Raw genomic sequence first — 23157 nt, forward strand, 5'->3', positions numbered from 1 at the left:
GCTGATGCTACACAAAGAGAAGAAAGAGGACGAGGCTTTCTACTACACACCTGGCTAATACACACACACACACACACACACACACACACACACACACACACACACACACACACACACACACACACACACACAGCTGAGTTTATAGAGCAGCAGAGGCCTTTAGGGGACGCTGGTAGTTTAGCAGCTATTCTCTGTCTGTACCAACCATCTGGAAACAGAGAGAGCAGGTGATAATGGAGTTCTGTAGGTGTGTGTGTGTGTGTGTGTTAAAGTGAACAGATGTATGTGTTATCTGCTGAAGCCTGAGAAGCTGTGAGAATGAGAGTCAGTACTTAGCTGCCAGGTTTCTGCACTTAGCACTCTCTACTGTGTGTGTGTGTGTGTGTCTGTGTGTGTGTGTGTGTCTGTTGCACCCACAGTTAATCCATAATGCTGCAGCGAACATCAACAGAGGTCAAACTGCTGATCGGAAAAGTGATCAGATGTGATCGCTGAGCTTTTTTTTTTTTTTTTTTAAACGCAGCTTTGATCAGCTTTGAGTTTTTTCATCATGAGAGCTTCACATGCAGGACGTAGCTGGAAACGAGGCGAAAACAGGCGCCGTGTGTTTAGTTTCACACATACACACATGCATAATGAACACACGGGCGGCATAAACAGTAAACGAAACAGTTGCATCACATCTGATTCAGCGGCAGCACTCTGTCTCATCTCAAATTTATGAGTTTCCAGCAGAGAGCAGCGTGTTCAGCAGTCGAGGGTCAGAGAGTCTTTTTAATCTGAGTCTGTGACCGAAGAGCAGCGGTCAAAGTAACCACTGTACATTATGCTCAGAGGTACATCTACTATATCTCATATTTTACTTTCTACTCCACTACATTTATTTAACAGCTTTAGTTACTTTTCAGATGCAGATTTGACACAATGGATAATATAACAAGCTTTTAAAATACAACACATTGTTAAAGATGAAACCAGTCAGCAGTGTGTAGTCGGCTCACATTTCAGATGTCTATGAGTTGTTAACAGCTCCACCAAATAGTGATTCTTCCCTCTAAACTTCTCACATGCTTTCATTTCAATAAATGTTCAAAAGATCCAATATTTCAGCAAAGATCAAAGATTAGAGAAAAAGTCCAAAAACTGAAAACACATTTGTGTATTAGAACTTTGTTTTTCCTTCTTTCCTCTCCCATCAATCATCTCACTAGCCCTCACATTTATCTGCTGACCCTTTGGAGGGGCCCCACCCCTAGGTTGGGAACCACTGGACTAAACTAGCTAACTGTATATAAAGTAGAGTAAACTAGCTAACTGTATATAAAGTAGTATAAACTAGCTAACTGTATATAAAGTAGTGTAAACTAGCTAACTGTATATAAAGTAGTGTAAACTAGCTAACTGTATATAAAGTAGTATAAACTAGCTAACTGTATATAAAGTAGTATAAACTAGCTAACTGTATATAAAGTAGTGTAAACTAGCTAACTGTATATAAAGTAGTGTAAACTATCTAACTGCATATAAAGTAGTATAAACTAGCTAACTGTATATAAAGTAGTATAAACTAGCTAACCGTATATAAAGTAGTGTAAACTAGCTAACTGTATATAAAGTAGTATAAACTAGCTAACTGTATATAAAGTAGTGTAAACTAGCTAACTGTATATAAAGTAGTATAAACTAGCTAACTGTATATAAAGTAGTGTAAACTAGCTAACTGTATATAAAGTAGTATAAACTAGCTAACTGTATATAAAGTAGTATAAACTAGCTAACCGTATATAAAGTAGTGTAAACTAGCTAACTGTATATAAAGTAGTGTAAACTAGCTAACTGTATATAAAGTAGTATAAACTAGCTAACTGTATATAAAGTAGTATAAACTAGCTAACTGTATATAAAGTAATATAAACTAGCTCCACCTCCAGCAGCTACAACAGTAACATGTTGCTCTAACACTGATGCTTCACTATTAATAATCTAATGATGTCATATATAATAATATATCACTACTTTTACTGTAATACTGCATACTACATCACTCATAATACTGCAGTACTTTTACTGTAATAGTGCATACTACATCACTATAATAGTGCAGTACTTTTACTGTAATACTGCATACTACATCACTATAATAGTGCAGTACTTTTACTTCATTGAGTACTTCTTCCTCTGCAGCTGTGGAAGTGTTTGGTGTGTATTTATGTATCGGGAGAAGCGGAGCTGTGATATCACTGTCCTTCCTTCGTGTCCTCGGTGCTTTGACACTGATTCACACTTTAATACTCTGATGCAACACATGATGTCACATGAACTCAAGTGTGAGATGGATGTGTGATTAATCCTCAGAGGTTGAAATGACTTCGGCTCCGGAGGAAAAGATGCGACGGCGACAGCGACAGAAGCATCGCTGCATTAAAAGATTCCCCACCTGACATGTTTTACCACACATAAAAACGTCTATGTGAAGGTTGGACTATCTAAATCTAAATCAAGGGTGTCAAAAATAAGGCTCGCGGGCCAGAACCTGCCTGCTGAGGAGTCCAATCCGGCCGATTGGATAACTTTGCATAGTATCAAGTTATATAGTTTTATTATATATTATTTATCATTTTTGTTCAAGGGCCACATACATTTGATCTCAAGTGGGTCAGAAAAGTAAAACCATTGCATAATAACCTATAAATAATATATAGTATGTATAACTTTACTATAATAAAGCATCTATTTACAAAACATATGAACAGCCTGAGATGTCTTACGAAAAATGAGCAATTTCAACAATATGATATCTCAGACTATTTTGCACCGAGGCAGCTGATTGATGTTTAATATATGAATGATTTTAATATGACCATGATATGTATTTGTTGGTTTTTTAGAGAGGTGTATTCATGGTCAAGGTGGAAAAACCTCTGAAGCAGGATTTTACATGAAGTCGGCTCCTCACAGTTCTGCAGTGGGCCGGTTCTGGCCTGCGGACCGTACCGTATGTTTGACACCCCTGATTTATAGATTACTATGCAATGGTTTAACTGCTTTGGCTCACTTGAGATCAAATTAGACTGTGTGTGGCCCTTGAACTAAAATGAGTTTGACACCACTGATCTAAATGCATGTTTTATGTTTTAACATTCAGATGAACTTGAACCGGTCAGGGAGAGTTCAGGGACTGCTGTGGTGTAGCTGAACAATAGAGTTAGATTTTTCTTTTTTTAATTAATGATTCATTCATTGACAAGCTTGTTGTGTAAGACTGAATTTGGCTCATCAAACTGGAGTCGCTTGATAGTGAATTCCCTGCAGCTTTTTTGTTGTCAGTCCGCCTGAGCAGAGCTGAACCACGATCACATCCAGAGGACACTGAGGGTCAGACTCAGTATGTGAGATAAAAAAAAAAGAAATAAATGATGATATCAAATTGTAATCTCGTCTCGCTGCATCGTTTTTGTATGAGATCCAAGACTGTGTATCCAGAACATAGACTGTATAAAAGAAATGGACGTAACATCCGTGACGTCACCCATTGGTTTGTGGACTGCTGCTCGGAAGCCAATAGTTTCCAATCTAGGCAGCGCCATTTTGAAAATTTCAGGTGCATGCTGGGAAAAATAAAAACACGGATTCTACTTATATGGGCATGAGGCGGAGCGGGGAGGTTGCTATGGTTGCGGGGCCTGGATCTCAAGGACATTGGGCAATCAACCTGTCAATCAGGACGTAGCCACGCCCTAATGCATACCCTGCTTTATCGTCAAATATAAAATCAGGGAGGCCAAAATTTCACAAATGAACATCATACTGCATTGAAGAAGGCTTTAAACTAGCGATTGAGACCATAAACACATTTTGAAAACATTTACTGAGGTTAGAAATCAAGTGAGAAGTTGGTGAATTCTCCATTGACTTGTATAGAGACGGTCGCCCCCTGGTGGCCTTTTGATAGAATGCAGTTCGAAGTTACTTCCGCGTTGGCCTCATTTCAGTGGACCAGAACTCCTCGCCTGATTAATATCCATGCTAACGTAAAGGACGCATAGTAGTATGTGAGCAGTGACGGAAGCACGTATACATTTTCATATGTACGTTGAGCATAAATGGGCTTTTACTGCTACAAATGTGTATCTCTGTGTGTGTGTGTGTGTGTGAGCGTACCTCGGCCACGCTGCTGAGGCCGGTGTCGGGCTCGGAGGCTCGGACCTGCAGCATGTGCAGGTTGTGTCCGCTCTCGTAGTCGACGGTCCGGGTGAGGCTGAGGGCGCCGCTCTCCTGGTTGATGCTGAACAGATTCCCGGGATTCACCAGCAGCATGTAGGACAGGGTCTTCTTCTGGAAGGAGACGGCCTGGACCAACGAAACTCTGCACACACACAGACACACACACACACACACACACAAACACACACACAGAGGACAGAGTGAGGATCATAAAGGGTTTAACTGGAAGATAAAGTGCTGTTTTCTTAACGAGGTTATGTAATTAAGTGGGTAAGTAATGTGTCTACTGAATACATATATTGCCGTTTTTAATTCTTTGAAATCAATATTTTTGATGTATTTTGTAAATAAATCTTTGTTTTATATTTCAAATTCTACATTACTGAATTATTATTTCTGAAAAAATAAGGGATGACGTGACGTCTCTCTGTATGTTTGGTTTTTGAGATTTTGCTTGTCATCCTAAACGTTACTGCTGCATTGTTTCCTTATTTCCAAACTACTGGCCGGGACAAGGGTCAAACACAATGTGCGCTCGTTAATCACGCATTTAAAAAAATAACACTGTTAAAATGCATTTGCTTTATTAACGTATTACCTTTGATAGCCCTACTTATTACATTTTAAATAAAGTATAGTAATCTGTAACCTATTACATTTCCACAGTAATCGTCCCAACCCTGCTGATAGGTCAGAATTTTTAAGTGGCGGCTTGTTTTGCAAATGCCAGATAACAAGTCGTCCCTCTTATTTCACTCATTATACAGCCTGCACATCTTTTAATGGAGGTCACAGCAGTTTGATCTTAGACAACACTAACCTGTGGAAACCTGCACACTACACGAGTAAGTATGTGATTTGAGACACAGCATCTGTCTGTAAGTGCATATCGTGCTACATCACAGCCCCAATCAGCCTTTTAAATATGTACATTATGTTATTAAACTGCTGGTATTTGCTGTTTTTGTTGTATTACATTTGGTATTGTTAGTGTTTGTAGTTTTCTTCTCAGCTGTCTTTGTCTTTGTCCTCCCGTATTAACAGAAACATCATTACATTCCAGCGCCTCAGACACTCAGTATGGAAATGGCATCTGTGTGTGTGTGTGTGTGTGTGTGTGTGTGTGTGTGCGCGCGCGTGCGTGTGCATTTTCACAGCCAGCTCTTTGGCTTTGCACGTCATGTGATGCATGAAAAGATGAGCCCTGTAGAGTGAGACAAAAGAGATGAAGAAGGAGAAGGAAAGGGAGAGGTGGAAGGACGGAAGGAGGGAGGGAGTTGAAGAAGAAGAAGAGGAGGAAGAGGAAGGAGGGATGAGGAGATGTGAGGAAGGACAGGGGGGGGGATGAGGAGGAGGTGGAGGGGGTTGGATGGATGAAGAGGACCCAGATGTATGAGTGTGGCCTGAGGCTGAGAATTTGAAAGTGTGGCAAATTCAAATATTTATTAAAAGCGAGGGTCTGGATAAACATGAAGGGGTGTGTGTGTGTGTGTGTGTGTGTGTGTGTGTGAGTGTGTGAATCCCTCCGGGCTACTGGCGCAAACCACATTATATTAATATCCAAGTATCCATGCCACCCTGTGAGCAGTGTGTGTGGGTGTCTGTGTGTGTATTTCTGTATTTCTGCATGCGTGTTATGTGTGTCTGTGCCTCCATTATGTCCCTCGTTGTGTGTGTTCATATTCTCCTGTCTGTGTGTGTGTGTGTGTGTAGATTGTAGAGCAGCGTTCTTGCATAGTTACACTTGAGGAGAACATCATATAGGCCAGAGGTGCCTCAAATAGTCTTAAAGGTCTAATTATTAAATTTCCACAACATCAAAGGTGGAGTAATGGTGCAGAACATTAACTCTGCACATGAGCAGTATTTATGTTTTAATGGGAGGAGGGACACCTGTGCTTTAGCATGAAAAGGAGTCACGACCAGGAGGAAACGCTGCTCTAAGTGTTCATTAGTGAGTTCTTTGCCTCATTTATTGTAGAAATGTTTGATTTGAACAATTATTCTTCTGCAGTCTTCAGCTGGTTCAGTTCTCTGGTTCTTTCCTCTGTGTTAGCGGTATTAGTGCTAACGGTATTAGTGCTAGCGGTATTAGTGCTAACGTATTAGTGCTAGCAGTATTAGTGCTAACGGTATTAGTGCTAGTGGTATTAGTGCTACCATATTAGTGCTAGCGGTATTAGTGCTAACGATATTAGTGCTAGTGGTAATAGTGCTAACAGTATTAGTGCTAACGGTATTAGTGCTAGTGGTAATAGTGCTAACAGTATTAGTGCTAACGGTATTAGTGTTAGTGGTATTAGTGCTAACGTATTAGTGCTAGCAGTATTAGTGCTAACAGTATTAGTGCTAGCGGTATTAGTGCTAACGGTATTAGTGCTAGTGGTAATAGTGCTCACAGTATTAGTGCTAACGGTATTAGTGCTGCAGTATTAGTGCTAACAGTATTCGTGTTAACAGTATTAGTGCCAGTGGTATAAGTGCTAACAGTTTTAGTGCTAGTGGTATTAGTGCTAACAGTATTAGTGTTAACAGTATTAGTGCTAGCGGTATTAGAGCTAACGGCATTAAATTACCTCTATCCATACTCTTGATTAATGATGCTATTGTGTGTCAGCTGTGTGTGAGTGTGTGTGCAGGTCTTTCTATCTTTAAGAGAAACAATTTGAGTTGCAAAAACCAGCATTGTGAGGACATTTTGGGCGGTAAAGGTGAAAGTTATAATTGGGTTTCGATTCAGTTTGTTATAAATGATTGGGTTTAGACTTTCAGCTGTGGTTAAGGTTAGGGTTAGTGGATAGGGAATGCATTATGTTATTGAGTGTCCTTACAAGGATATAAAGACAACTTCATTGTGTTTATTTGTATGCATGGCCACTGTGCCAGGCTATTTGATGATTTGATGATAATCATCTTGTTGTCTGTATCGTTACCTCTGATGATATATAAGGCTTATGTGATTAAACTGTGGTGCATTCAGGAAGGTATCGCCATTTTTTATTAACATAAATTAGGTGAGACAGATTTTAGTAGGGTGGGGGAAAATACACAGATGCTAAATATCGATATTTTATTATATTAAATTGCAAATGAAAATTTAAGTTTTTGGTACTATAATAATAAAATCAATTGCTTTTTCAGTCCACTAGAGGGCTCTGGTTTGTTTTCTGGTGAGGTCAGCAGAGGTGACAGTCAGCGTGAAAGAGGAAGTCTTCCTTTGGGGACATAATTTACGGTTGAAAAAAGGTAATGAATTGCAGTAAATCGCAGCTTATCGCAATATATTCAAAATCCCAATAATAACGTACTCTTCAATAACGTAGAACCTGACTGTCTGACTTAGAGCATGTGTGCAGGATTTACCTTTTCTCCTGTCTGACCTCATCACCCGTTACATCAACATCACACTTGCTTTGACATAAATCATGTGATATAAAGCATGAATCATGTTATTTGAAAGCACTAAAGCTGTTTTTGACTCACGGCCGACTGACGGGTGTGTTCTCCAGCACGCTCAGGCTGTAGGTGGTGTTGGTGAACTGTGGCGGCCGGTAACCTGCCAGGATGGCCACTGTGGCGGGAAGGCCTTTGTAGCCGCGCCCGTCCACCGCCTGCACCCTCAGCAGGTACTCCTTACTGGGGGTCAGAGGTCGCCCGGTAGTCTTGATCTCACCGGAGCGATGATCCACCTCGAAGCACTCCTCGCCACCTAGAAGGAGGCAGAGAGTTTGAAACAGATGTTATAGGGCATTTTTGTCTTTTTGTGAGAGTTTTTAATGTCATTATCTCTGTTTCTCCTCAGTATAATCACTAAATTATCTGTTTAACTATATTTCTCATGAGTTAAAAAGCCTCAGTCTCAGTTTAACATGTCAGAAACCGAGTGAGTAGTGAAATCAATGTAAAAAAAACTTTTATTGAGAAGTTATAATTTGATGCTGTAGACAGATTCACAGCTGTACAGTTATGAAAATCCAAACAAGGCAAATTGGGGCTGGAGGGCTGCTGTGTGTGTGTGTGTGTGTGTGTGTGTGTGTGTGTGTGTGTGTGTATGTGTGTGTGTGTTGAAAGTGAGACTGCTTCTGCCAGCTGGAGCAACATGTGTGTTTATTTCTGTGTTTATTTCCATGTGTGTGTGTTTATTTGTGTGTGTGTGTGTGTGTGTGTTTGTGAGCTGGTTAACACTCTTTGAAGACTCAGAGGAAGAGAGTTGGTTCGTTTTTACCCACGTCCCCCCTGGGTGAAGAAAGAGAGAGAATGCTGCAAAGAAAGATGGATGGAAGGATGAAGAGGGGGAGGAGAGGAAACGATGGTGAGGAAGATAAAGAAAGATGAGAAAAGGAGGGGAAAAATGGAGGAGCCCAGCTGTTGACCAGAGGGTTTTGAACCAGCAACAGCTGCATCCAACCTGTCAATCATCTCCTGCTGCCGCCTCTATTTGTGGAGGATGTTTCTGAAGAGACGACACACAAACACTCAGAGTTCATCTGTGTGTCTGCTAGTTTCTGCAGATGGGATTTTAACTTTTTATTGTCTTTAGCCTCATGTAGACTGGATTTATGTCTGTAGGAGAGGTGGAGTGAGTTCAACATCTCCTGCTGCTGGTCAGTGATTTTAATCCAGTCTAACCAGTCATAATTAAAGATGAAAAAACCTACTTGTGTTCTATGAATTTATTGCTCGACCTGTAATTTAAATCCCATCTGAAGTGAAGGAAGACCCCCCAAAAAACGCTGATCAGATGTTATAAAAGCATGATTTTCGCCAATATCTGTCAAATAGTCTCCATTAAATGTCTACTGGATTAGCTGTTAGTGGCTCCTTTTTGCAGCTACGAACTTACAGACAACTATCACCAGATTATTTTGATACTGAAGAAAACTTAAAAATCTGATGATTCTCAGGCAGATTCTGCAGCTCCTTTTTTCTTGATTTCTACACAGATTTATTTAGGTTTACTAGTGATGGACATCAGAGGTAATAATACCCTCGGGAACTGTAAGTCACACTGAATGATGAGATCAATATGTGTTCCATGTCTGTGTCTCAAATTGTTTCCTATCTTGTAATACCACATTGTACCTCAAGAGGCGATAGTGAGTCACTGTAGCGTCCAGTCTCAGTCTAACATGAGAGTATGAAGAAAGTTATTAGCTGGGTTTCAAATCTCGTACTACTGTGTTCTTACTTGGGTGGCATGCAAATTTCGACAGGTTGGTGTTGGCTCAAATTAAACACGGCTGTTGCGCATTTACCATAGACTGTATAAAAGAAATGGACGTAACATCCGTGACGTCACCCATTGGTTTGTGGACTGCTGCTCGGAAGCCAATAGTTTCGAATCTAGGCAGCACCATCTTGAAAATTACAGGTGCATGCTGGGAAAAATAAAAACACGGATTCTACTTATATGGGCATGAGGCGGCGTAGCCACGCCCTAATGCATACCCTGCTTTATCGTCAAATATAAAATCAGGGAGGCCAAAATGTCCCAAATGAACATCATACTGCATTGAAGAAGGCTTTAAACTAGCGATTGAGACCATAAACACATTTTGAAAACGTTTACTGAGGTTAGAAATCAAGTGAGAAGTTGGTGAATTCTCCATTGACTTGTATAGAGACGGTCGCCCCCTGGTGGCCTTTTGATAGAATGCAGTTCTAAGTTACTTCTACGTTGGCTTCATTTCAGAGGACCAGAACTACCCACCTGGCATTTAACGGAAATGATGATTAGCTAGTTTGCAAGCTAGTGTTCGCATGTTCAGGGTGAGAAGTGTTCATAGTTCCACACTCAATTTTTTCACCGTTTTGAGTGAAGTGTAAGTGCAGAAGAAGAAGGCTTTTTGATTCTTCGTCACTTCCGTATATTTTTCCTAACCTTTAATTCTCCGACAACGATAAAAACGTGTAAACACACATGTGGCAACCGGTAAACAGACACGTGTTCAAAACCTGCAGCACCTTTCTGAATTTGAGTCCTGAGCACCAAACAATCGATAAAACTACACCTAACTAACAATTTAGACTTTAATATACAAACAGTTTTTCTCCTTTCTTTAGTAATAACTCTTATTTGGTATAATGGAGGAGAAAAGAGACCTTTGTGTGGATATTATTAAATAAAAATCTTATAATAATGATAATTTTGCAGCACATAAAACTCCTCTGTCCCATCACTCAAACACAAACTGTAAACTTAACATCCTGAAACGGAGTAAAATCACATTAATGCCACTAATTAGCATCACACACCGAGTGCATATATTTCCATACTGGCATGATATTAAAAACCATTTTTTTAAATGTAAATTATTGGATTATTCGTTGGTACACATGTAGTCACACATAACGCCAAAGGGAAGTCAGAGGCTCTTAATATGGACGCATTAGAAATTAGCTCTCAAAATATCTCTCCACTCCTTCCTTTATCCTCTTCTTCTTTTCTTTAAAAAAAATAATAAAAAAAAATAAAAATCCACAGCCACCGGCGCCCATCCGCCCACCCTCCCACCCGCTGCCTCTCCAGAGACTTTCCTATTATTCCCGAATCTGGGAGCTTTCTTTGCCCCAGGGAGCGATTAACAGCGCTGCTCCGTGCCGTTTATGTGCGTTTTTCTCTCCCCTCTCCCACTTGACGGTAATTGAAATTCAACAAGTCAAATTTTATTTATAAATCGGTCCTTTTGAACAAAACAGGTTTGTCACAGAGTGCCTCGCGGAGCAGCGGCAGCGGCGGCGGACCTAATTACAGATACAGGCAGGAGATAAGAGGAGATAACACATATCACAGGTTTCAGGAATAAAAACGACGGATCAGGTTTTGGTGTCTGTGGGTGATATACGGGAACTGTGTCGCATTGAGATCAATCGGTTTGTTAAAATAATCAGAACAAAGGAGCAAATTTAGATCTCAAGATGTTTTTTATGATCTGTGGATGAAATGTTTTAATAAGTAAAGGCTTAGCAGTGTAATGTGTCTCTATACTGTAGCTTGTCATACTAAAGAAAACACCTTAACATGATGATGATAATGAAGAAAGAGGTGAAGTTTTACTGCAAAAATAGTCTATTTTATATTATTTCTGTTACATTATAGTAGATTTAAGGATGTTTATTCTCGATAGACACACTATTTCATCACATCTGTTTGCTCTGATTCGAGTTAATCTCACAAAAATCAAACAGTAGATATTGCATATTTGTTTTATTAGTGCAACTTTTTGGTACTTTTAGAAATAGTTTTTTTTTGGTTTTTTTTGTTTTTTTTCCATCTATCTATCTAGCTTTATTATTGGTCACATCTCTAACATAGATTCTAAAATTTAAGCCTATAAAGTCACATTAAACTAAATAAACACTCACCATCCAGTAGCAGAAACTGCATCTGTGCCAGCGTCCCATCTCGTTGCCGTGCCGACAAGCGGTACACTATAGAGCCAGGTGTGGCGTCTGGACCGACGGCGCTCAGGTAAGGCGAAGGAAACATCGTCCACTGCAGGTCGGCCTGACTGGGCATGCTCAGAGTCAACCTGCACAGGTACCACTCATCACCTGCAGGGGAGAGAAGAACAACATTATTTATTTAGTTTATGTTAATTTATAATAGTATAATGATCAATTTAACAGTTTGATTAAAGCTTTCACGATGAGTCTGATAGTGGAGTTAAAAGTCTGAGAGGAGGTGCACTGACCTGCAACAAACAGCTAATTAAAACCACTAAATAAAAGCAGTAAACTCACAGACTCTGTTGGTGTTTAATGGTTTTACTGTGATAAATTTCACTAATTAGTTTTTTAGTGAAAATCTTTATGCTGTCGCCCCCAACAATATTTTTCCTCCAGCACCATAAGCGCCAGTCTTTGTACTAAAAAACACCCACCACTTAAATCCATTCAGGGACACATAAACTCCAAAAACAACATAAAAATATGAAAAGAAAATTAAACTAGATTTACAGATTAACAGTTTTACATGACATAGATTCATCGGTGTTGCTGAATCTGACAGGATCTTTTCTTCCTCCCAAAATGCCAAAAGATAAAAATCCTGTATAAACAAATGTCTTCTGTGACCTGGAGACTCTTAAACAAACCAATCATCCATCAATTAACTGATCAGAGGATCCACAAAAAACACATGAAGAAGGTCGTCCATACCATGAAGTTTGGTCTGGCTAACTTCAGATTCATTCATCCCTACCTGTCAACTGAGACAAACAGGAATAACTCCAATAAATCAGTTCGAGTCCCTCAATAAACAAGCACTTCAAATCCAGGACAAGAAGCCCAACAGATATCACCACTGTAACATCATTCATAAGTATAAGACGATCTCAGACTGTACAATGAAGCCTGCCTTGTTTTTGAAATCCCTCCACCACTGAGCCAGTTTGTGGCCAGAAAGAACAAAACCAGAACCTCAAGGTCCACATTTAAAGGGGACTACATTGTTCCTTATAGGAGGAGGACTCTACCCAAACATATAAGGACCTGTTCAACCTTTTCACTGTTTAAAAATACTCTATAACACTGGTTCAAACAACAGAGCTGCAGTCATACCCCAAAACTGTATATAACCACCAGACTCTACTGTGGACAATACTATTATTCACTGTTTGTATTAATGAGGTGTTATAATTCATAATGTAATGTTTATTTTAATATTATATCTTTGTCTCTCTTTTCTTTTTTTATTGTGACCACAAATGAAAGCTAGCTTCTTGGCTAACTCTGACACATTAGCACTGCAGTTTGATCGAAAAAATGTTGATTGATGTGTACTGTCCCTGCCTCATAAATCTTAAATAAATAGTTAAAATAAATACATCTTCAGTAACCTCAATTGCAGTTTGCTTGTGAACAAAAATTGAAGTTGCTGTTTAATGACGTTAGCTTGTGTTGTAACTGCTGTTTTGTGCGTTTTAGTCAGTTTTAGTCTGTTTGTCTGTCTGTCTCTGGTCTGTAGTAACGTCTTGTTAGCTAAACTAACTGCATTGGTTCACGTAGCTGCAATGAAAAATCTGCCAAAGGGGGACGAGGTGACATTTTTCTCTACAACATCCACCGTCTTTCTAAATCTTTCATCTCCACTGTGTTCCTCCTGAAGACAAGAAGTGAAAAAAGGCAAAAATAAAACAAAACTTTGAGAGGATCACACGCAGCAGGAGCTTGTGTTCGCCCAGTCAAAAATACACACACACACACACACACACACACACACGTCAGCAGAGATGTCGGCTGGTTCTGAGGAGGGATTTGTACGGTTTGAAAGGCGCTTCGGCGCTCGCTGTTGTGTTGTCACCTCTGTCATCTCACAGCGGCGAAGGAGACAACAACCCGAACAAGAAAGAAAACTTTACTTCAGAGAGAGAGAGAGGGAGAGAGAGTGAGAGACGACGAAAGAGGAGAGAGAGGGATGATGAGGAGGAGAGAGAGGAGGAGGTAAAAACACAACGCTGTCTGCCTGTGTTTCTGCCTCTGAAGGTCTGTCAACACACCGAGAGCAGGAGAGGAAAGAAAAGAGGAGTACGGGAAGGAGACGGGACAGATAAAGAAAGTGGAGAAATGAAACAGACAAGGAGAAAAGGACAAAAACAAAAAAGGGAAGATGGGAGAAAAATTGAGAGGAATGAGGCAGGGAGAAGTGGAAGAAGTACTCAGAACTTCACTAAAAGTGTACAGCAATACAACAATGTACAAATCCCCTTACAGTAAAAGTACTGCAGTATTATAGTGATGTAGTATGCAGTATTACAGTAAAAGTACTGCAGTATTATGAGTGATGTAGTAATGCAGTATTACAGTGAAAGTACTGCAGTATTATGAGCGATGTAGTATGCAGTATTACAGTAAAAGTAGTGATATATTGTTATATATGACATCATTAGATTATTAATAGTGAAGCATCAGTGTTAGAGCAACATGTTACTGTTGTAGCTGCTGGAGGTGGAGCTAGTTTATACTACTTTATATACAGTTAGCTAGTTTACACTACTTTATATACAGTTAGCTAATTTATACTACTTTATATACAGTTAGCTAGTTTATACTACTTTATATACAGTTAGCTAATTTATACTACTTTATATACAGTTAGCTAGTTTACACTACTTTATATACAGTTAGCTAGTTTACACTACTTTATATACAGTTAGCTACTTTACACTACTTTATATACAGTTAGCTAGTTTATACTACTTTATATACAGTTAGCTAGTTTATACTACTTTATATACAGTTAGCTGTTTTATACTACTTTATATACAGTTAGCTAGTTTATACTACTTTATATACAGTAAGTTAGTTTACGCTAATTTATATACAGTTAGCTAGTTTACACTACTTTATATACAGTTAGCTAGTTTATACTACTTTATATACAGTTAGCTAGTTTATACTACTTTATATACAGTTAGCTAGTTTACTCTACTTTATATACAGTTACAGTGGTTCCCAACCTAGGGGTGGGGCCCCTCCAAAGGGTCAGCAGATAAATGTGAGGGCTGCTGAGATGATTAATGGGAGAGGAAAGAAGAAAAAACTAAGTTCTAATACACAAATGTGTTTTCAGTTTTTGGACTTTTTCTCTAATCTTTGATTTTTGCTGAAATATTGGATCATTCGAACATTTATTGAAATGAAAGCATGTGAGAAGTTTAGAGGGAAAAATCAGTATTTGGTGGAGCTGTTAACAACTCATAGACATCTGAAATGTGAGCCGACTACACACTGCTGTCTGGTTTCATCTTTAACAATGTGTTGTATTTTAAAAGCTTGTTATATTATCCATTGTGTCAAATCTACATCTGAAAAGTAGAAAGTACAATAGTAGCATCAGATAGAGAGAGAGAGAAGAGGAGAGGAAATAGTGTTGGGGGGGAAAGGAAAGAACAAAGTGAAGAAGAGGAAGATGAGGTGATGAAGGAGAGTTTCCAGCTCAGTGCTCGTCTGTCTTCTTCTGCGTCGCTGGTCTTCAGTCTTCAGTCAGCTCGTAAATTCCAGCATAATCACATCTATTTCTGTCTGTTGTTTTACATATGCTGCGCTGTGGGCCGCGTATGAAAGTGAAATGAAATCTGTCCCATTATCATGATAAACATCAACACGTTTCAGACGCAGTGCCGGCGGTCAGCACATGTGTCAGTCCGGGCAAAAAGAAAATCTGGACCTCTTTGTATGGAAACATAGGTCCAGGAGGGAGGAGGAGGAAGAGGAGGAGGAGGAGGAGGAGCTGTCTTATTCAGTCCTCCAGGCTGATGAAAGGTCGCTGACACTAGAATAATGACATTTAATTAATCCTGTGTTAGGATACAGCACGTCATCCTAGTAGCTCGGTGTTTTACAGGCTGTTACTGATGTAATGAAGACACATTTCATCCAGGAAATGATATTTTTTTAAAAACATGGCTCGTATTCAATTTGAAGACTTGAAATTGATGTACAGCAGATGTTATTGATAAATATTAAAGTCCCTTTGTGCTCAAAAATATGTTTTTCTTATCGTTTCTTCTTCAGCAACAAGTTAACCCTTACATACCCTCATAGTATGAATCCCCTCATATAAATTTGATAAGGTTTTGTACCTGATCCACTTTTATCTTCACTGCTACTTCATGAAAAGAAATACTCATAACTACTATCTTATTAAAACTATTAACTATTCATTTAACAAAAAGTCATGTCAATAGATACGGCTCAAATTTGACCTGGAAGAGCCTCAATGGACAAAAATGTGTAGCACCTATACAAGAAATACAATTAATGTTGTATGTTCCCTCAGCCCTATGTTCCCTCAGCCTTATATTCCCTCAGCCCTATGTTCACTCAACACTGTGTTCCCACAGCCCTATGTTCTCTCAACACAATGTTCCCACAGCCTTATGTTCCCTCAACAGTGTTCCCACAGCCCTATGTTCCCTCAGCCCTATGTTCCCTCAACACAATGTTCCCACAGCCCTATGTTCTCTCAACACAATGTTCCCACAGCTCTATGTTCCCTCAACACAATGTTCCCACAGCCTTATGTTCCCTTAACCTTATATTCCCTCAACAGTGTTCCCACAGCCCGAAGTTCCCTGAGCCCTGTGTTCACTCAGCCCTATGTTCCTTCAATCCTATGTTCCCTCATCCCAATGTTCCCTCAGCCCTATGTTCCTTCAACCCTATGTTCCCTCAGCCCTATGTTCCCCTCAGCCTTATATATCTACAGCCCTATGTTCCCACAACCCTATGTTCCCTCAGTTTAATAATAAAATAAAGAATTTCATGTCTTTCAAGCATTTTCGTGTATGAAAAATAACACCACGTAATGTGCATTAGGGAATGGCCATACCTGTGCTGAGGGAACATAGGGTTGAGGGAACATAAGACTGTGGGAACATAGGGCTGACTCTACTTGGCCAAACTAGTTTCAACACTGATTTTGACACTGTATTGTGCCTTAGCTACCATGAGGTAGCACAAAAAAGTGTGCATGAATAAGGGCAAAAGGTCAAAATTAAGCAGAATGAAGTATAAAGTCATTGCAGGGTCACAGGAGGTTAAAACAATGAGAAAATCATCAGCCATGTTTCAGATTTAAAGATGTCTGTGTTTAAGGTTTGGGGGCTTTGACACATCCTCAGCAGCCCAACACCAGACTTTAAACTCTCTCTACACTGCCGCATTTCTTTCCACTCCTCTTCATCGCAGGAAATGCGCCCGGCAGCCCAAGCGCCGTGCTGATTCCTGATGCGAGCCGCTGAGCTCGGCCCCAGAGCTCACTGAACATACACGCATGCATGCATACAGAAAACCGCAGGAGGAGGAACAACGTCCGGCTCGGGGCGAATAAGAGGAGTGGAAGATAGATGAGGAAGGGGGCTAAAAAACCTGAATGTTGAACAGTCATTTCCACACAGGGACGGGGCGCGTTTGTCCTCTGAAGCGTGAACTCTTTTTTAGTTCTTCCACATCTCATAAAATGATGTTTAACCAAGTTTCTGTTGTTTATTTCTGCTTTTTTTTTTTTTAGTCTGTAGTTCAGTTTTCTGCTTCCAATTCCATCCAATTCCAATCATTCCATCTGCTTCCACCCCAGATCCCTCGTGTTTTTGGGGGGTAATTTTCTGTGTTTGGTTAGATTAAATTTGCACCAAAGTTTGTTTTCTCATATAAATGTGAGAGGAGTGAGATTAGCATTTTCAGTCATCTCCGTCTCTTAGTGAAAAACAGACTTCAAGGCTCCGACATGAACTTTTAACCTGCCAACTTTTGAGCTGCTGAAAGCGTAAAGAACCAGGATGAACAGAGGAGTAAAAAGCATCTATCACACCTTAACAAAACAAACCGAATTGAAGGAGGAAATAACTGAGCGTCTACATCTGTGACGACGCAGCTTTTATACCATCTCTTGTAGAGCAGTGTGTCAGAAGTTTTTTTTTCTACGTTTTCAAAGTCAGTCTGCAGGATTATGGCAAAAAATATCTACTTTGTTTTACCTTTTTTTTTGATGATTTATTTGTTCCTTGTGTGATGCCGTCATGTTTTTTTTTAGGGGTTTCTCCACATTTGGTTTGTTTTGCTCCACACACAGAGACCATTTTAAACGCTCTGAAGAAGACTGTGCTACTGTGATGTGAGTCAAATAAAAACCTTTTATTAACCTTTTTCATATTTTTTGGAACAATGCCACATCTGTATTTGGAGTTAAAAACCAGTCAAAGTTGCTAATAATCCCTAACTGCACACGAAAACTACATCCGCACTACTGCTACATGAACAACGGGTCAAACTTCAATCAAGAAGTTGGCGCGTTGTGATAATGACTGTATAAATTTTCGACAGGTTACTGAGGATTTCCACCGGGTCCGTCAGCGCTACGGTTTATCTCCGTCCTCTGCTCGTGTCAACTCACACTGGGAGCGTTACAGCAGCAGAGCTCTGGGAGAGAAATCTGCCTTTTAAAATGAAGTTGCACTGCTAATACAGTAATTACGGCAGCACACTCTAATCCAAACGAGTGCCTTTAGTCTACCGTAATTACTGTAGTAGCAGCACAACTAAACGGCCCAATTTTCTTTTACTTTCTCAATTTTGGTTGATTTGGTAATTTTCTTTGATTTTTGTGCTGATGTCATGTGTCAGTAGCTACGTAGCTAGATGGAGTCTTTATCTGTTTTATTCATGTTTGTTGCTGAAATACGATCGGGAGGCTGCACCGGTTGTTTTATTTTGAAAGACAGAAGTTTAATTATGCCGATTATGTGTCTGACTTCCTGTCTGGTACAATCTGCTCTGTTGAGCTTGTCGCGAGTTAGAAACAGCTCCGTCAAAAATAGAAATGCTGCGGATTGATGAGACGCTGCTGGTGGAGACACTCTCATTGGTTATAGAGGCACCTATCAGCTCCGGTGACCGTGGCGCAGCTGTAACGCTGCTGACGGACCCGGTGGAAATTGGGCTTTAGTGTTGTCTCCAATCAAACGTGGCTGTTGCGCATTTACGGTTAAATGACGATTAACGCATTATTTACGTTATCGTTCATGGTGCCAAATCAAGTTAAGACATTTATGCAGAGGCTGCTCTGACGCATCTCTTTTAGACTTGCATAGTGTTTGTTTGTTTGCTTGTCTTTTGTCTTATTTATTTAGAGACAGCCTCACAAAATCTCATTGTACTGCTGGTAAGATGACAATAAAATTCATTCATTCATTCATTCATTCATGATTACAGACTGTTAAATTAACCCAATAAACCTACTGATGGTTTATATGTGACTACAGTATAGTAGTGCTAAGTGTAATAAACACATGTATAATTTAGATTTGTATTAAGCAGCAATGTTCACCATAGAAACAACATCCTCAGCCGCCATTTCCTGTTTGAAAAATGGAGCCACTTATGACCTCAACATATTAATAACACCAAATATAATTACTCCTAACAAATTAGATTTGAGACACAACAATAGTTAGCTATGAAAAAAAAGTGTTTGGTTTAAGCTGCAGCAGTGGATCGAGGTCTGAGTCATCTGTCAGTCAAAAAACAGTCAAATCAATTAATTAGTTATAAATGATTGCTGTCACAAAAGACAAAGGGACAGTCTGACAAAATGCAACCAAGAAACTGAAAGTCAGTCAGTGTGACTGATACCGAAACTAACAAGATATACAAATGTGGGATTTATGTCTTTGGACTAAAACTATCTCAGGGAAATTTTCTTCTTATAATCAAGATGCTCTTATATTCAGGACAGTACGGTAATATGTTGAGATACAGTAAAAGCAGACGATGTGTTGCAGGAAGTAGTCCCAGCCGGCCGCTCAGATCGCCACGCAGAGAAAAAACAAGCCAGCGAAGGAGTTTTGAGGAGAGACGCCAACTCTCCTCTCATCTCTCATCTCTCATCTTCTGTTCCTGTAAACTCCCTTCTCTCCTGCACCCCCCCCCACCCCCGCCCCCCCTATCATCTCCACTGTGTGTCTCTCATATACATCCGTGTCCCTGCTGAGCTGCTGTCACGCTGGTGTATGTTGAGTTTTCCTTTTTTTTTTCTCCCTGCAACTTTCATGTTTCATGTCACGACGGCTCCGGCTCTGCCTGGTGCTTCCCTCCAATTTTCCAGCAGAAGTAGATTTACTGATGGTTGTTGGCAGAGGTTTGAGCTCTGGAGAGTGACTCGTGTTGAGCTCGTGTTTGTTGATTGTACTCGTTCTTTCTGTTTATCCGCTGAAATCGCTTTGGATTGGCAGCGGCGTTGGCCTAATTTCCTTGGCAGAGATCAATAAAGTTTCATAAAGCCATCACACAGGGAGAAAAATTCCCATCTGTCCGGTGTTCTGTGTTGAGCACAAACCAATCAAACAGGAAGCGTTGAGAATGAAACATCCTGTTTTATAAAAGCGGATGAATACATCTGGGTCAGTGATGTTTGTCTGTGTCCATGTGGTTTAGGTTAAATTTAAAGGGTTAAAATGTGAAAATAAACATAGGAATAACTTCACACGTTCTTTTTTTATGGACCCAGCATCAAATTTCTGCTTTTAATCCATTTTGAGATAATATATTAGAGGATTATGGTAAAAATGTCTAAGTGGTGTAACCATAAAAACTTTGGATGGAAGGAAGGAAGAAGGGAAGGAAGGAAGGAAGGAAGGAAGGAAGGAAGGAAGGAAGGAAGGAAGGAGAATATATTAGAGGATTATGGTAAAAATGTCTAAGTGGTGTAACCATAAAAACTTTGTACCAAATAATTGAACGTTGCTTAAAAACAGTAAATAGTCAATAGAACCCCATATCAACTAGTTTGGCATGATCTTACATTATAACTTTTATATTAAATAAAGCTAATGGAATACTATTGTTCTAAATATTACATTTCATCTTAGTAACCATGGAGATCAGGAAACATTTACAGTCATTATTAGTATAAGTCCACTTAAATACACTGTAGGTGATAAAATATGTAATATTTATCATTCTTTTGTGGTTACACCTGTTTCTTTCTTTCTTTCTTTCTTTCTTTCTTTCTCTTTCTCCTCTAATTTCTTGTTCTTTCTTTCTCTTCTTCGTCCTTTATCTTTCTTTCTTCCTAGGTGGATAAAATATGTAATATTTATCATTCTTTTGTGGTTACACCATTTGACATTTTCAGGAGCATTCAGTCTTACTTTTGGTAAAAAATGGTGCAAATGTCATTTCAACTGATATAAAACCAAAAAAAATACTAAATGTACATTTTAACAAACCGCTTTTATAACTATTTTCTAACATATTTTTGAATTCCTCATCTTACCAACACTTGACTTGTAAATAAGTCCACGGCTGAAACAAAGACAGAAAGGGAATAGTTTGCTTTGCTTAATGCCAAAAACTCCTCGGTGCTGCTTATGTTTTGGAGGGGGGGGATTAGTTTGTCTGACACGTGGCGGTGTTAACGGGAGGCGACAGAATGGAGAGATGCATGCAGACACAATGAGAAGAGAGGTTTTTTTTAATGTATTCAGCGTGAAAAGCGGAGAGCTGTGGCAGAAAACCAGCGCCGCTTCAGAAATAGCAAACTGCCTCCACCACCACCGCTGCTGCTGCTGCTGCTTCAATTGGGGGGGGGGGGGGGGGGGGGATTAAATTAAACTGTGGTCGCGCCCACAGGTTGTCACACAGCCGATGAAGGAAGGTGATTAAAGTGTGAGTTTGTGTGTTTATTTTAAAGTGCTTTTAACAAAACTGGAGAGGAGGGAAGGGAACAAACTGAGAGAATAATAAAAAAAACAAAACAAGAGAGGATGAGAAAGAGAGATAAAGGACGAGAAGATGTCAAGACGACAAGCAGCTCACGACCCTCCAGACTCTTTTTCATTGTGTTTGTGGAGCTTTAAGAGAAGATTGTAGGAGGCAGAACCAAGAAAAAACCTCACAAGGAAGGAAGGAAGGAAGGAAGGAAGGAAGGAAGGAAGGAAGGAAGGAAGGAAGGAAGGAAGGGCAAAAAGAAGGAAAGAAGGAAAGAAGGAAGGACAGAAGGAAGAAAGGAAGGACAAAAGAAAGGAAGGAAAGAAGGAAGGAAGGACAGAAGGAAGAAGGGAAGTAAGGACAAAAGAACCAAGAAAAAACCTCAGAAGGAAGGAAGGAAGGAAGGAAGGAAGGAAGGAAGGAAGGTAGGAAGGACAGAAGGAAGAAAGGAAAGACAGAAGGAAGAAGGGAAGGAAGGACAAAAGAAGGAAGGAAGGAAGGAGGAAAGGAAGGAAGGACAGAAGGAAGGAAGGAAGGAAGGAAGTGTGTGTGTGTGTGTGTGTGTGTGAGAGAGAGAGAGTTTAGACACACAAACACAGCTGTGTTAGCACCAGAGAAAGATCAGACATATCTGTGTTACCTGAAATCTACAGAACACACACACACACACACACACACACACACACACACATTTATACATACAGGAGGTGTGTGTGTGTGTGATTGACAGTGTGGGATGTGTCTCCGTGGTAACTTAGAGGGTGCAGGTGTTCCTGTGGGACCAGTTGCCGGGGCAACAAGTCTCTGTGACATGTGAAAGCACTCTCTGGCTTTGTGTTACCATGCGTGTGCCACTGCTCCCAGTATAATAAACTCCACATAGTATAGTTATTCTAATAGTTCATATTCTTTATATTTATATTCTTATAATCATTTTGAAATCAATATTTTGTTTATATTTAGTAAATAAATCATGATGTGGGCTTATTTGGAGTCACAGCACCAATTAAAGCCACTTTATTCATCAAACATCTTTATTTTATATTCTAAAATCTACATGAACTAATGAATACATTTTACAATGAGAGATAAATGTTGCTTTATAAGAAATGATCTCCCTTATAAATCATGTCAGTATCCATGACAACACAGCTGCACTTAGATTTTGGTGCTTAATGAGAACATTTACTCTAACAGCTGATCTTAGGGAGGAAAGAAGGAAGGAAGGAAGGAAGGAAGGAAGGACAGAAGGAAGGAAGGAAAGAAGAACAGAAGGAAGGAAGGACAGAAGGAAGGAAGGAAGGACAGAAGGAGGGAAGGAAGGATGGAAAGAAGGACAGAAGGAAGGAAGAAAGGAAAGAAAGAAGGAAGGAGAGAAGGAAGGACAGAAGGAAGGAAGGAAGGACAGAAGGTAAGAAGGAAGGACAGAAGGAAGGAAGGAAGGACAGAAGGAAAGAAGGAAGGACAGAAGGAAGGAAGCAATGAAGGACAGAAGAAAAAAAAGGAAGAAGGAAGGACAGAAGGAAGGAAGGACAAAAGGAAGGACAAAAGGACAGAAGGAAGGAAGGAGGGAGGGAAGGAAGGAAGGAAGGAAGGAAGGAAGGAAGGAAGGAAGGAAGGACAGATGGAGGGAACATTTATCCTAACAGATGAAAACATTGGTTAGAAAATTAGAAGTCATCAAATGTAATAAGTTACGTTACTTTGATGAAGTCATTGAAA

At 39.8% G+C, this 23157-nt stretch overlaps 1 protein-coding gene across 1 annotated transcript in view; it reads right to left on the minus strand.

The window, feature by feature from the left end:
- Positions 1-23157, minus strand: part of si:dkey-22o22.2 (neural-cadherin) — a 162939-nt gene that overhangs the window by 85407 nt on the left and 54375 nt on the right. The window contains 3 exon segments of the mRNA XM_053327682.1: positions 4162-4366; positions 7708-7933; positions 11590-11778. Of these exon segments, the coding sequence (XP_053183657.1) occupies positions 4162-4366; positions 7708-7933; positions 11590-11778 (620 nt within the window).

Source organism: Scomber japonicus, chromosome 10 (genome assembly GCF_027409825.1).
Source record: "Scomber japonicus isolate fScoJap1 chromosome 10, fScoJap1.pri, whole genome shotgun sequence".
NCBI lineage: Eukaryota > Metazoa > Chordata > Actinopteri > Scombriformes > Scombridae > Scomber > Scomber japonicus.